General features: G+C 46.5%; 1 protein-coding gene across 1 annotated transcript in view; it reads right to left on the bottom strand.

Moving 5' to 3' along the window:
• Positions 1-15793, bottom strand: part of LOC144681346 (putative sodium-coupled neutral amino acid transporter 8) — an 80981-nt gene that overhangs the window by 5333 nt on the left and 59855 nt on the right. Inside the window, exons 6-9 of the mRNA XM_078542940.1 lie at positions 10371-10485; positions 7411-7558; positions 2539-2738; positions 426-477 (exon numbers count right to left, since the gene is read on the bottom strand). Of these exons, the coding sequence (XP_078399066.1) occupies positions 426-477; positions 2539-2738; positions 7411-7558; positions 10371-10485 (515 nt within the window). The remainder of the gene's footprint in view (positions 1-425; positions 478-2538; positions 2739-7410; positions 7559-10370; positions 10486-15793) is intronic.

The raw sequence follows: 15793 nt of genomic DNA, 5'->3' as shown, positions 1-15793 counted from the left end.
GTCGTGTGATATATTTTATTAAAGTAGCCGCAGTTTCTGCCTTGGGTAATATTATTGGATTTTTATGGTTTAAAATCTATAAGGGAGCTGCTGCCAAGTAGTTTACTTGTGTGCTCTGACCAAATGGATTTCTTCCTGCAAATGTTTTGTAATATTGTTTTAACTGCGTAATTTTAATCTTATGTGTTTAAGTTTTCTTTTTCTTCTTGTTAATAAATCTTTTAATTTTAAAATCCTAGAAGTGTTATTGGGATTCTATTCTTCTGGGATCAGTAGTTTTCCCCTCATTATCAAAATGCAAAAAAAAGGTTATGATCAGTAAGACAAGTTTCCGGCTGGGACTTGGCTTCCTCAGCAAATAACATCAGCTGTGGTCGTAACAGTGAGCAGTACATTGATGATAACTGACACAGGCCGGAGTTTACCTGACTCTAGGAGAGACTGGCTCAGTTTGCATTGCACACACTAGACACAGCCCTGGAAAGGAGAGAAGGGAGATGGTGAGATGCTAACAGCAACTTGCATTTGTTTTGAAATAAAAACAGAAAAGGCTGGAAATACTCAGCTGCTCTGGCAGCTTATGTGGAGAGACAAACACAAGTCTGTGACCTTTCATCAGTTCTGAGGGACATTTCACACATAGGCCTGAATGTTCATCCTCTAGATGGGTAGCGAGAGATAGGACAATTCCCAGCTCAACACACAGCCTCAGGAGAAAGCACCCACAAAGGTGGGATCTTCATTGCTGGAGGGTGGGGGAGGAAGCAACTGCAGGCTGATATTGGGCCAGCCAACCCAGGAAGACATTTGGAGGCAACCACGGGGGCTGCTTGGTGTGCAGGTGGGTTGTTTGAAAGACCCACCTCAGTGCTTTGGGACTTTGTCCCAGTTAAAATAATCACAGAAAGGCCCTCCAGCACTCACTCCTCACACCTGCTAACACTCCAAAGATACCCCATGCACCATCCATGCCACCTCATTTCCCCTATGCTAAGCTATGGCACTTCCATGCCCATTGACGCATTGTACACTTTCTAGAATCAATTAACCCTATATTGTATAATAGGGTGTGTAAAAAAAAAACTTTGAAAAAACTAATCTGCTCATAACATTCTCCTATGTTGAAAACAAAGTCTTCACTACAAGCTAATAAAAGTGTCAATCATCCATGACTCTTTAAAGTATCAATAACAAAAATGACAAACCCTTGAAACCACTTAACTTGTATAAACAAACATTGTGAAATAGCAGAGATCAGAAAGCCAGAGCTGTCAATCAAAACATGTATTCTCTGTTTCAGCAGCTGTTTCAACAAACCTAGTGGATGTCTGGGCTTCCAGGCAAACTTCATTATGCATGCTTGGCTGAGAGCCCAGACAACTATTAGAGTAGTAAAACACCTGCTTCACAGAGGAAACATTGTTTGATTGAGGTCAGGTCCTCAGATCTCTGCTGTCAATTTCACAATGTTAGTTTACACAATGTTAAGTGGTTTCAAGGGTTTGTAGTTTTTGTTATTGATACTTAAAGGGTCTCGACGACTGACATTTTTATTAGCTTGAAGTAAAATGACTTTTTTCAATATAGAAGAAAGTTAAGAATAAAATACTTTTCGCAACCTTTTTTTTTACACATCCTTCTGTCACTACAGGTCTCCTTGTTTCTAGACAGTGTATAGTGGGTCAATGGGCATGGAAGTACCATTGCTTGGCACAGAGAGCATGAGGGGCCTTGTGGGGATGGGTGGAAGAGCAGAGCTTTGCATAAGGGGCATGAGGGAACTTGCCTTTTAAAAGGTCCCCAAATGCAGTCTAGTGTTCATGACTCCTTTGAGGGGCCATGAACCACTATTCTATAAACGCCTGGCCCCTGACTCCATGAAAATTGCAGACGAGTAGGACATGCCTATCTCCACAATGGAGCCGACCAGTTTGGGAGTGTCTGATGCAGACTTTTGACAGGAACCAGCCAGCACACTTTAAAGGCACTCCCAAAAATCAGACAGCCCAGGAATGGAGTCAGGAATCCCAGAATAGGGACCTGCTTGCCTGTTTTAAAGATCTCCTGAGGCACCTGCACCCAGTGAAATTCCAGGCCAAAGTGTTGCTGAGAGGCTCACTCTGCGCCTCACGCATTTGTGTTTGATGCTGACATGAGGTCAGAAGAGAACCCTTGCTGGAAAATGGCTGAATATTGGCTGAGTGGAGGACTGAAATATGGCTGTGATGCCTCTTGTGGCTTAATATCCTGCTGCACTAACCAGGTTAACAAATGAAAATGGGCAATTGTTTTTTTTTTACTAGGAGGGGGTTTACTGACACCCATGCATCCTAGCAAGGCTTAACATGTTATAGAGAGCAGGAGGGGTAGGGCACAGATGAAACAAGATGGGGAAAAATGGGAAATTATTCTTTATGCAGATTGATGCCCCTCAGGATTGTGAGCAAGGACACGGAATAGAGTCACTCTCACACAAGGATGGTCCTAATCCCTGAGTCATAATTACCTCCCCCACCTACATTGAGGAACTGGCTGTACCTGGGAATATGAAAATGAAGAATGCACTGATGCCTCCAATGAGACTGATGACCTCACTGATGTCTGGAACAAACAGCGCTATTCCCATGGTGACCAGGACCCAGCAGGTTGTCAGCAGCACTCTCAATCTCCTCTCGTAAGCTGCTGTTAAAACCACATTCTGAGGCCGATGCTTTACACACAGCTCCTGAATCACAGACCTAGGGAAGATACATATAGAGAAAGAGTGTGACATGGCAGTGGATTTAAACTGATTGTGTTGCTACACTAACCTGTGCAGCTGTATTCTAACACACTTTCAGCGTGGGGCCAAGTGTTCATGAGAGTGGATAATCTGTCCTTCCTTGAAGTTTGTTAGTAACCTCCTCATTCTGTACTCCATATATGAGGTTGTACCAGCTGCAGACCATTAAATTATAAGCCGTACACCCAAGTCCAGGTCATTAATATATATCAAAAGGAGAAGTGGTCTGAATACTGACCCCTGGGGAATGCCAATTATCCAAAACCAACTCTTTAATTCCAGATTCTATAACACTTAATGCAAGTTGGCAGACTGCCATGGCACAGTTACTAGTCCAGTAACATACTGACTACACCAGTGGACCCACAATTACTTGCCTGTTGCTTTAATTGACCCTAAAGTCTTTTACCTCCTTCTCATACATGGTTAGTTAAAGCGATCCCATTAGTGATATAACTCCCGGCGGTTTGAAAACAACCATTCCCCACTACCCTCCCCTTTGTGTCCCTGAACCAATTTTGCCTCCATACTGTCACTTTAATTCCTTAGTGTTTAATTTTTGCTAGCAATTATCTAATGTGGTTTGAAAACGGATAATGCTGGAAATGCTCAGCAGGTCTGGAAGCATCTGTGGAGAGAGAAGCAGAGTTAATGTTTTGGGTCGCTGGCTTTTCAGTGGAATGAATTCGAAGTGTAATAGGTTTTGAAAATGTGAGAAGGTGGAAGGTGAGAAAAAGAGCAAAAGGGAAGGCCAGTGATAGGGTGGAGGGCAGGACAGGTTAAACGAGGAAAGTACGCACGGTGCAGGATCGCAGGGAGTGGGAATGGGACAAGTAAAGAAACAAACGATGGGTCTAGAGGAGGTGTGAATGGCAGAATGACAGCTGTTGTCCAAAAGCAAGGAAAGGAAAAGAGAAGCAAAAGAGGAAAAAACAAGCCAGCAAAGAAAAAGGAAACAAAATGGGGTCAAGGTTATAATCTAACATTGTGCAACAATATGTTGTATCCAGAAGGCTGTAAAGTGCTCAGTCGACAGATGAAGTTCTGTTCCTCAAGTTTGTGCTGAGCTTCATTGGAACACTGCAGACTGAGGACAGAAAGGTCAGAGTGGGAGAAAGGTGCAGAATTAAAAAGACAGGCAATCGGAAGCTTACAGACTGAGCAGCAATGTTCCACATAGTGGTCACCAAGCCTGTGTTTGACTGCCCCACTGCAGAGGAGACGGCATTATGAGCAGCGAACACAGGAAACTAAATTGAACGAAGCACAAGTTTTACCTGTGTTTGGGATCTTGCACCTTGAGAAGGGAGGAGGTTAAAGGATGGGTGTTACATCTCCTGAACTTGCATAGGAAGGTGCCATGGGAAAGGAGGTGTTGGGGGTGAATCGGGAGTGGGCCAGGGTATCATGGAGGGAACGGTTCCTTTGGAATGCTGAAACGGGAAGGGAAGGGAAGGGAAGATTTGTTTTGTGGTCACATCATGCTGGAGGTAGCAGAAATGGGAGAGGATGATCCACTGGTGGAGTAGAAGGTGAGGGCAAAGGAAATCCTATATTGGTTCAGGGAGGGTAATGGCAAGGGGCGAGAGCAGCAGCATGTGAAATGGAATGGATGTGATTGAGGGCCCAGTCAGTCATTGTGGAGACGATTGCTCAGTTGAGAAAAAAGGAAGCCATATTGGAACTGTTGGTGTGGAAGGTTGCATCATCTGGACAGATGTGAGGGAAACAAAGGAACTGGGTGAATCGAATAGGGTCCTTACATGAAGCAGGGTGTGAGGCTGTGGGAGTCAGTGGGCTTATGATGAATATTAGTTAATAGCCTATCCCTAGAAGTGGAGGCAGAGAGGTCAAGGAAGGGAATGGAAGAGTTGGAGATGGAACATGCAAAGGCAAGAGAAGGGTGGAAATTGTGAGCAAACTTGATGATATTTTCCACTTCAGGTTAAGAGCAGGAGACAGCACCGATACAGTTATCAATGTACTAGATACAGAGATATGGGAGAGTGCCTGAATAGGACCTGAACAAGGAATGTAGTGGTAGTAGGGGACACTGTAAAGGGAGGTTAACACTGTTCTCTGTAGCAAAGAGAGGGAATCCAGGCGGCTTTGTTGCCTGCCCAGTGCCAGGGTTTGAGCCATCTGCTCAGGGCTGGAGAGGGGCTTGCAGTGGGAGGGGGAGGATTCAGTGGTCATGGTCCATCTGGGTACCAATGACAAAGGCAGGATGAGGAAGGACGAGTTGGGCACCAAATTAAGAAGCAGAACCTCAAAGGTTATAATTTCTGGATTATTACCTGAGCCACGTGTAAATTGGCATAGGACAAATAAGATTAGAGAAATGAATGCGTGGCTCAAAGGCTGGTGTGAGAGAAGTGTGTTCCAGTTTTTGGGCCGCTGGCATCAGTTTTGGGGAAAGTGGTATCTGTACCGTTGGGATGGTCTACACCTGAACCATGCTATGGCGCAGCCAGGACACCACCTCACGAGCCGCCTAACCAAGGAAGTAGAGTGGGTTTTAAACTGAATAGCAGGGGCAAGGGATCAAATTTGGGAATGTGTGGTAAACCAAAGAGTAGAGACAAGGCAAGAGAGACAGGTATTAATATGGGAAATGATAAACAGACTGTGACAGGAAGGGACAGAGAGTACAAATCTAAGAGTAAATCAGCAGATAAGGCTAGATGTTACAAAAATAATAAAAGGGCAAAACTAAAGGCTCTGTATCTAAACACATGTAGCATTTGAAACAAAACTGATGAACTGATAGCTCACATAGAAATAAATAAATACAATCTGATAGCCATAACAGAGACATGGCTGCAGGATGGCATAGATTGGGATCTGAATATTGAAGGGTATATGACATTTAGGAAGGACAGGGAATTGGTATAAGGTGAAAGGGTGGCTTTGTTAATTAGTGATGGCATTAGTACATTAGAGAGGGATGCCCTAAGTTCAGGAAACCAGGATGTAGTAGCAGTGTGGGTTGAGATGATGAATGATAAAGACAAGAAGTCACTTGTGGGAGTGTTACAGTAATTGTAACTAGACAGTAGGTCAGGGTATAAAAGAAGAGATAATGGGAGCTTGCCAGAAAGGTACAACAATAATCACGGGAGATTTTAATCTACATATGTACTGGAGAAATCAGATGGGCAAAGGTAACGTAGATAAAGAGTTCATAGACTGTTTTCAGGAGAGTTTCTTAGAACAGCACGTTCTGGATCCAACCAGAGAGCAGGCTACACTAGGCCAGGTATTGAGCAATGAGATAGGATTAATTGATAACCTCCTAATGAAGCCATCTCTAGGTAGCTGTGATCACAATATGATTGATTTTTTCATTCATTCTGAGGGAGAAATGAGTGTGTCCAAGGCTAGTACTTTAAACTTAAACAAGGGCAATTTTGACGGCATGAAAGCAGAGCTAGCTCAAGTGAACTGGCAAATGAGGTTAAGGGATAGGTCAATAAAAGTTCAGTGGCAGACATTTTAAGAAATATTTCAGAATATGCAGAATATATACATTCCAATGAGAAAGAAAATTTCCAAGGGTAGGGCTCACCATCCATGGTTACCTAAAAGTGTTAAAGACAGTATCAAACTTAAAGAAAAAGCATATAATTATGCAAAGACAGATGGTGGGTCAGAAGATTGGAAAGAATGTAAAGAACAACAAAGAATGACAAAATGAGATTCATAAGGAGGAAAAAATTAGAGTAAGAGAGAAAGCAAGTGCCGAAATATAAAGGCGGATAGTACGGGTTTCGATAGATATTTAAATAATAAAAGCGTTAACAAAGTGAGTGTTGGTCCTATAGAGAGCATGTCTGGGGAATTGATAATGGAAAGTAGGGAGACGGTGGATACATTAAACACGTATTTTGCTTTGGTCTTCATTATAGAGACATAAGTAACATCCCAGAAATAGCTGTAAATCAGGAAAAGGGAGGGAGGAATTTGGGAAAATTACAATCACCAGGGAAGTGATATTGGGCGATTTGTTGGGCTGACAAATCCCCAGGTCTGGATGGACTTTACCCTAAGGCCTTGAAAGAAGTGGCTAGTGAGATAGTAAACACCTTTTATTTGGAGGAGGTGAGTGGAGCTGATGGGGAAGTTGTTCAAGCTGAGAACAAGCTCAGCCAGGCTGGGGAGGGTGATGGTGGATGGAGACTGGTTGGGCCTCTGTTCACAGAAGGTGCGGAGCTCTCAGACCATGCTGGTGGGGATGGAGGGGTAGAGATTGATCACCCATAGTAAAAAGCTCTCCATCCCCAAAACAAAAGACCATTACTGGGAAGCACATCAGCAAAGGGCAAAAACTGTCATCAAAGGTTACATGGTCGAGTAGCAGAACACGCTTAATGCCCTACTCTCAATGTGCAAACTCTTGCCATTGGCCCCGTGGCAAGTGCCCTCCTCAATTCAAAGGACTGCTAGAGAGGGAATGCCCACTTGCAGTGAGCTTGGTGCCCAGAGAGGGCAATAGGCAGCTGGTGGCACTGCCCACTCCTGCATCGCTCCCTGTCTCGTCACCACAGAGATCTGCCACTTCCCAATTAATTATCACACTATCATACTGAGTGAGAGAAGTGAATAGAGTTTAGAAAACCTCAACATACCTCCCCAAATGGAGTATTATGGGATAGATGGTGATGATGGAAATCCCAAAGAGCAGCCTCCCTATTATAACGAGCACCTCATTATCTGGGTATGACATTAGGACATCTGCTTCCACATCCATACCAAATGTTAAGTATCCGTACATTCCTGAAATACACCACAGCAGTTGTTTGGTTAACAGATTTGTTTTCCTTTTTTTAAGTAAGAGAATGTAAACTCAGCCCTAGATTTTATAGACTGCAACACCCCCCAGCGTACAGGGCATGTGACCAGGAACTGACAACACGCCCACAGATCCCTGACTCAACAGAAAATGGTCACCATTTAAACACAGCTCTCTAACTCTTACTGTTGGCTCTCATTGATGTGCTGTCTTGAACAGGCGTGTGGAATGGATAACCTGTGATGGGTTCAGTTAATACTCAATGGTGCAGCACAGTACTGGAGTCAGCTAGTCTAACCTCCCCTCCCCCCTCCAACCCCTTGACAGAAATAAAGGATTGCGTGTCCATGGTGGATTATGGTGGTTCATTCAAAAGAGTGACCTGTAGTACTGCAGCCAAGGGGCATGTCCAGAATAAGAACCCCAAATCTATTCAAGTGGCTTATGGATATTCTGTATTAATGGGGGTGAAAGTACATCCAGTTTACTGACTGGAAAAGCGCAATATGGGATGAGTCGGTATCAGTGCTATTGTTCATGGGGATGTGCCCACGGCACAAGTTGCCTCTAGATTCACACTTAATTGCCAAACTCATCCAGAGGGATGACAGAATGGCTGCAAAGGACAGCAGGATGATGATAAGGTAAGGATTTCCTTGCTGGAAATATAAATCCCCATATGACTTGAGGAAGGAAGTCACTCACACAAGAGATAAATGAGACTTCAACATAAGGGCAGAGGGGGGCGAGGTGGATTATTCCAATGGTAAGAAAGAGATCCTCAGGAGTGAGAAAAGGTAGATCCCAATGAGAGGGGAGAGCCAGATTCAGGGGGAAGGAGGAGGTCAGGACCTGAGCTGAGAGCTCCACATGGAGGCAGAGGTAAGATCTCACAGGGTCACACCTTCCATTCTGCACTTCTGTTGTAGAAACTCTAACTCCTGCCACCGACTGGATGTGCAGCAAGAACAGTTAGGCTTGTGCACTCGACCCACACTATGGCCACTGGCGCACGCGTAACTGTTCCTGACACCGGTGGGCAGGTTGGAACTTCTCTATATCTGAATTACTAAATGAGACCCAGCTTTGTAAAGCTGCCCACTTATGTCACCATTCAATCAGCGTAGGCGCTGTGATTGTAATGGACCTGTTATTAAAGCTCTGCAATTATATTAAGGTAGAGAAATGGCTGTGCCCTCAGAGGGGTCAAAATCCTCACATAGGACACCAATTAACTTGCTGCAATCCATAAAAAACCTTAAAAATAAACAAATGAGTTTATTTAAATGATATTCCCCGCCCCCTCCCTCCCAGCATGTTAAGGCTTTGTGCAGTGAGACCCTAGTTCAAGTTGGATGATAATTGGACTCTTAAATCGCAGTGGCATTGTTTTGAATCCAGCATGGGGTAATAAATTTCTTGAATGTTTTATTCAAAAGTCTTTATTTTTGGTTTTTACCAAAATGTATTACAATCAATTCTGCACACTCTGAGCTCATTGCAGGTTGAATCTCATTTACTGAAATTTCCTGATTATATATCATTCACTGATTAGTCAGAAGCGTGGTTTAGAGAGGGAGCAGTAGATAAATGATAGGTAGGGCACAGGGATCATAGCATCATAAGGTTTAGGCTGGCTAACTGTACAATTTTGGTCTCTGTATCTAAGGAAGGGTATTCTTGCATTGGAGGCGGTACAGCGAAAGTTCACTAAGCTGGCCCCTAGATGAGAGGGCTGTCCTATGATGAGAGGCTGAGTAAATTGGGTCTATATTCAGGAGTTTAGAAGAATGAGAGATGATGACACTGCAACATACAACGTTTTTAAGGGGATTGACAGGATAGACACTGAGAGATATTTTCCTCTGGCTGGGGAATCAAGAACGCGGGGGCACAGTCTCTAGGATAAGGGGCTAATCATTTCGGACTGACATGAGGAGAAACTTCTTCACTCAAAGGGTTGTGAATTTTTGGAATTCACTACCCCAGACGGTTGTGGTGCTCCATCATTCAATAAATTTAAGACTGGGATAGACAGATATTTGGTCTCTCAGGAACTTGAGGAATATGGGGAGCAGGTGGGAAGTGGAGTTGAGGTAGAAGATTGGTCATGATCATATTGAATGGTGGAGCAGGCTTGCATAGTCTACACCACCATTACCATCACTGTCATTGTCAGTGGCACCATCACTCTCACTGTTACCATCACCATGTGCATTACCTTTGCCAACATCACTAACGCCACTTTCAACTTCACCATCACCTGTATTTATGACCAGCACCTTCATTTTTGCCAAACTACACTTACTCATCCTCTACATCACCATCATCATTATCCATACTGTCACCATGATAAGTAGGGCAAAACTGTCCATTCGGGTTAGGGGCTCTGGGGGTATGACCACTGCTTACATTAGCTCTTTGATAACTCAGCCTTGTGACCATTCCTCATATGGATGTCAGCAAACTACACCCCTATGAGGTGCATCACTGACATGCTTGACCCTGTCTTTACCTGGAGACCACTTTGCAGCAGAGTCTATGGGCCGTGATCTCGGGCAGAATCTTGGCTGATTGTTTTCCCCTCTAAAACCAAGAGTTCATTCCAACTCCACTGTCATTGCGATTCACCATGGGGCCTACACACATTCTGCTCTGGGAGACTCTGGATCATCCTGAGTTGTCCATTTACCCATTGAACTATCAAGGAGCCTAGTTCATGTTTCCTCAGATGTGATAATCTGCTGCGCTCGGATAAAGTGAAGTTGCAGTGTTTTGTTGTTAAGTTCTGATTACCTGTAATAGAGTAAATGAGGAGGCAGGCGATCATGGAGAGCACAGAGATGAGGGTCCAGTGGGATAGTTTCCTGTTCTGCATGCTGCTATAGATTGTGACGCTAGCCTCATGACACTGGAACACAGACACAGCAATCTAGATCAACACACTGAGAATAGACAGCTATTTCCTCCATATTGGCCCTGTCAGACCTCCCAATCAGAAACACTCACCTGGGTAACAAATAGTGACCTCACTAACCAATAATCCCATTACATTCTGTGGGATTTGTATCCAGGAGTGGGAAGAGCAGAAATAACTTGCATTTATATAGCGCCTTTCACCGCCTCAGGCTGTCCTAAAGAGTTTTTTATGCCAGTGACATACTTTTGAAGTGTAGTTGCTGTTGTAATATAGGATACACATCAGCCATAGTGCAAACAATGAGCTGCCACAAATAGCAATATGATAATGACCAGGTAATCTCTCTTTGATGATGTTTGTTGAGGAATAAATCTTGGTTAGGACATTGAGGAGAATGACCCACTCTTTTTTTTTAGATAGTGCAAAGGGGTTTTCGGCACCTATCTGGGAAGGCAGATGGCTAATTGGTAAATGGCACCTGCCAATGGTTCAGCACTCCCTCAGTACCGCACGCAAGTGTCAGCCTAAATAATGTGCTCAAGTCTCTGGAGTGGGCTTGATCACATGATCTACTGACTCGGAGGAGAGAATGCTACCACAGAGCTACAGGTAAAAGAATGCAAATGTAGGTACCAAAGCAGGTAAAAACTTTTGTACCAGTCAGCACACAGCCCATGAAAGTATATGAGGAAGGATGATTTTGAAGTATAAATGAACTGTTGGAACTATCTCTGGGATAACTACAGGCTCTCTCAGACATTTAACATTTCCAGCAGAGATCATTGCCCATTCTACCACTCAGATGGCCCCAATCTCAACCAGATAGCACCAATCTCAATCAGATGACCCCAATATCAATCAGATTGCTCCAATCTCAATCAGATGCTCCTGCTTTTCCACCTCAGGGACTTCTGAGGGAGGACAGGCAAAAAGGAAAAGGAGGTGGTGTTGAGCTGGGAATAAGCGGTGGGATCAGTACATTAGTAAGGGAGGATCTCAGATCGGAAGAAAAATGTGTGGAATCTGTTTGGGTGGAGCTAAGAAACAGCAAGGGGCAGCAAACATTGGTAGGAATTGTTTATAGGCCACCAAGCAGTAGTGGTAGTGTGGGGTATGGTATTAATCAGGAGATTAAAGAAGCATGTAACATGGGTAATACAGTAATCATGGGTGACTTCAATCTGCATATAGACTGGGTAAACCTAATGAGTACTAATGCTGTCGAGGATGAGTTTTTGGAGTGTGTTAGGTATGGTTTTCTAGAGCAGTATGTTGAGGAACCGACTAGAGAACAGGCTGTTTTAGATCTAGGATCATGTAACAAGGAAAGGACTAATTAATAATGTTGTTCTAAAAGAATCATTAGAGATGAGTGACCATAGACCATAGAGTGATCTAGAGTCTGGGAAGAGTGTCCTCTGCAGTCACCATCACCGTGAAACAGTCTGGGGAAAGTGTCTTCTGCAGTCACTGTCACCGGGAAGCAGTCTGGGAAGAGCGTCCTCTGCAGTCACTGTCGCCGGGAAGCAGTCTGGGAAGAGCGTCCTCTGCAGTCACTGTCGCCGGGAAGCAGTCTGGGAAGAGCGTCCTCTGCAGTCACTGTCGCTGTGAAGTAGTACTTACCTGGCAGGGGAGAGACCATGATCATGGTTCTGCCAAGGCAAGGTCGGGAAGCAAAGGCTATAACCAATCGAAACCCATGGGTTATCTAACACCGTCCGAGTCACGGTGAAGGACAGCGAAGGAGGATCACCTATGGATCGGGCCTTTTTCGCCAGGAGGATCCTGTTGAAGGCATGCGGTTTTGAAGCTCCGAAGATCTTCACCCTGCAGGACTTCCCCAAAGCTGGTTTTTTCGACGTAACGTTCAAGCGGGTGGCAGACTGCGTCCAGCTCCTGAGGGTGTTCGAGGAGAAGAGGGACCTGCCGGAGATGAAGATCCTGACGGCGGAGCCGCTCTTTGCTCTGCCGTTGCAACGGGACCGTGTGGTGATGGTGCATCTGTACAACCCCTTCGTCCCTGTCGCCGACGTGGTCACCTTCCTCACCAGGTACTTCGATTAGGTGGGGAGTGGCACCGAGATTCGAGCCGACTTGGGGATCTGGACAGGCAAACGCCAGTTTAAGGTCACGCTAAAGACCGACGGTAAGGGAGCCATTTTCCACCCTCCTTCCAGATTCGCTATCGGGGGAAACCGTGGCTACCTGGTCTACGCTGGGCAACCCAAGCATTGTCGCTCATGCGGCAAGGCTGGTCATGTGGCGGCCAACTGCAGCGCCTCCCTCTGCAAGATCTGCAAACAGGAAGGGCACCAGTCAAAAGACTGCAAACAGGCTAAGTGCTGCAACCTGTGTGGCGAGGCAGGTCACCTCTACAGGACCTGTCCCAAACGCTGCCGTACTTATGCACAGGCAGCCAAAGCCAATGAGGGGGAAGCAGAAGAAATGCTTCGTGTCACTCCAACCACCAAGGCCCCCAGGGAGCTCAACGGGACAAAGGAGGACACAGAGAGAGACAAGGTGGAGGAAGAGATTGAGGCAACAGATAGCCAATCAACAGCACTACCCCCTGAACCTCCCAGTCCTCAGGACAGCGAATCAATGGAGGAGGAGGCAGCAGTGGAAAAGCAGCAGGGGGAGTGGCAGACGGTGAGGAGAGCCAAAAGGAAGAAGGAGCGAAGAAGAAGCAAAGCCACTTCCCAGACAAGTGGCAAGAGGCGTCTCCCATCCGACATGGATGACAAAGGCAGCAGCTCTTCGGATGAAGAAGTGCCAGGGCGGCACCGACAGAAGAAGCGGCAAAGCTCCAGGGCATTGGAGGACGAGCCACCCGAGCTCCAGAACATTGGAGACAACAAGGAGACCAGCGCACCCCAACTTTGACTGCAACCTGAGGAGGCCAGTGCATCACAGCCCCAGGAACCTGGGAGAAGTGAGGCAATCATCGCACCCCAGCTCCGGGAAGCCGGGAACAGCAACGCCCCAGAGGGGGTGAGTTTTGGAGAAGCTTCTCCAGCAAAGGTCATCTCAAAATCCGCTCTCTACGCGAACCCCCAGATGCCACCTGAGCAGAACACTGCCAAGGAGAACTACCTCAGCCCATCCAAAGTGAAGCAATTTGAGCTCACTACGGGTATGAAGGAGCAGACTAAAGGTCTGGGACTCTCAGAGACAACGGGTTTGGTAGGAGAATAAATGCTTTAAAATGGGTTTAAAGATTGTATCCATAAATGTGCGTAGCATTAAATCTACTACGCGATGTGTTGCGACCTTGGACTACCTTGCCAAGGTCAAAGCTGACCTGTTGTTTCTGCAGGAATGTGCGATACCGCACCTTAGCTCCTACAGGCAATGGTCACGATGGTGGTCCCATGGGCCATCGATCTGGTCGGGCGGAAACGACTCTCGTTCCTCCGGCCTGGGTATTCTGCTGCGGGGAGGCAACTTCACCGTCTCCGAGGTTAAGGAGGTGGTGGGCGGGCGCCTCCTCGTAGCAGACGTAATGTACAAGAACGCTCAACTCCGGTTAATTAACGTGTATGGTCCGTCACAAGGGGCCGCACGGCTGGAGGTTTTTCAGCAGCTCCCACTGCTGCTGGCGACCTCCAGGCCGGTCATTCTGGGCGGTGACTTCAACTGCATCATCGATGCGGCTGGACGATCCAGTAGGGCCGACAGCAGATTAGACGCTACGTCCAGATCCCTGATGGAAACAGTTAAGGATGCCAAGCTGCACGACATCTTCAGCAACCCTGCAGACGGAGCGCAGCGTAGATACACCTGGTCGTGGCCAGATGGGTCCATTCGTTCCAGGATAGACTTCCTGTTTGTGTCCCGTGCATTCACAGTCAGATCCACCGACGTCAAGCCGGTGTTTTTCTCTGACCACTGCCTCCTACTGGCGGACTGCCACTTAGAGAAGGACCCGAGGGTGGGCAGGGGGGCATGGAAGCTAAATGTGTAACTGCTGACCCCAGAGAACATTGAGGAGCTCAAGAGGGATTACAAAGGTTGGAGAACCGTGAAACCCCTCTTTGAGTCCCTGGCACACTGGTGGGAAGCGATCAAGGGAAACATCAAGAGGTTTTTCATCCTCAAAGGCACCCAGAAAGCTAGAAAGGAACAGAGGGAAATGTCTCGACTCCAGAAAAACATGCAGAATCTGCTCCGGCTGCAGTCGATGGGGGTCGATGTCAAGGAGGAACTCCAAGAGGTGACGAGCCAGCAAGCCTCGCACTTTGCCTCGGAGGCCTCCAAGATCATCTTCCGTTCCAGAGTCCGCTCCGTGGAGCAGGATGAGACGTGCTCACGTTTCTTCTTCCAAAAGGTACACAGAGAGAGCTCTGTGATCAGCAGCCTGAAGGAAGAAGACGGCTCAGTAAAGTCATCACGGTCCGACATTTTGAGGATCAGCAAATCCTTTTATGCCGGATTGTATGACGTGAAGCAAACGGACAGCACGGCCTCCCAGTCCTTCCTGTCCTCTATCACGGAGGTCTTAGATGACAGTACGCGGGAGAGCCTGGACAAACCGCTAACTCCTGATGAACTGACTAAGGCCCTTGAGTCCTTCGAGAAGAGTAAAACTCCCGGAAGCGACGGCTTGCCGGCGGAGTTGTATTCGGCTCTGTGGGACTTGATCGGCCCAGACCTGCTAGGAGTGTACGAGAGTATGCTCCTGGCCGGCAGCATGTCAGAATCCATGAGGAAAGGCATCATCACCCTCATCTACAAGCACAAGGGGGGAAGGGAGGAAATTAGAAATTGGCGACCCATTTCACTGATGAATGTGGACTATAAGATTCTGTCCAAGGTCATCGCCAATTGGGTCAAATCCGTTCTGGAATTGGTGATTCACCCTGACCAGACCTGCACTGTGCCAGGCAGGAAGATCTCTGACAGCCTCGTATTGCCTATGTACAGGACAGGGGTGTGGATACCTGCCTCATCAGCTTGGATCAGGAGAAGGCCTTTGACAGAATATCGCACACCTACATGGTGAATGTGCTCTCCAAAATGGGGTTTGGGGAGGGAATTCGAAATTGGATCCAACTGCTCTACACTGACATCAGTATCGCAGTCTCAATCAATGGGTGGGAAACAGATAGCTTTCCGATTAAATCTGGAGTCAGGTAGGGCTGTCCTCTCTCGCCTGTTCTTTTCGTGTGTTGCACAGAACCCTTTGCCGAGTCCATCAGGAAGGATCCGGGCATAAGAGGAGTGACGATCCCAGGCAGTGGAGGCACTCAGGTAAAAGCCTCCCTGTACATGGATGATGTCGCCGTCTTCTGCTCGGACC

The sequence above is a fragment of the Cetorhinus maximus genome, chromosome 6 (assembly GCF_964194155.1).
Source record: "Cetorhinus maximus chromosome 6, sCetMax3.hap1.1, whole genome shotgun sequence".
Classification (NCBI taxonomy): Eukaryota; Metazoa; Chordata; class Chondrichthyes; order Lamniformes; family Cetorhinidae; genus Cetorhinus; species Cetorhinus maximus.
This window is presented reverse-complemented; position numbering and strand designations above follow the sequence as displayed.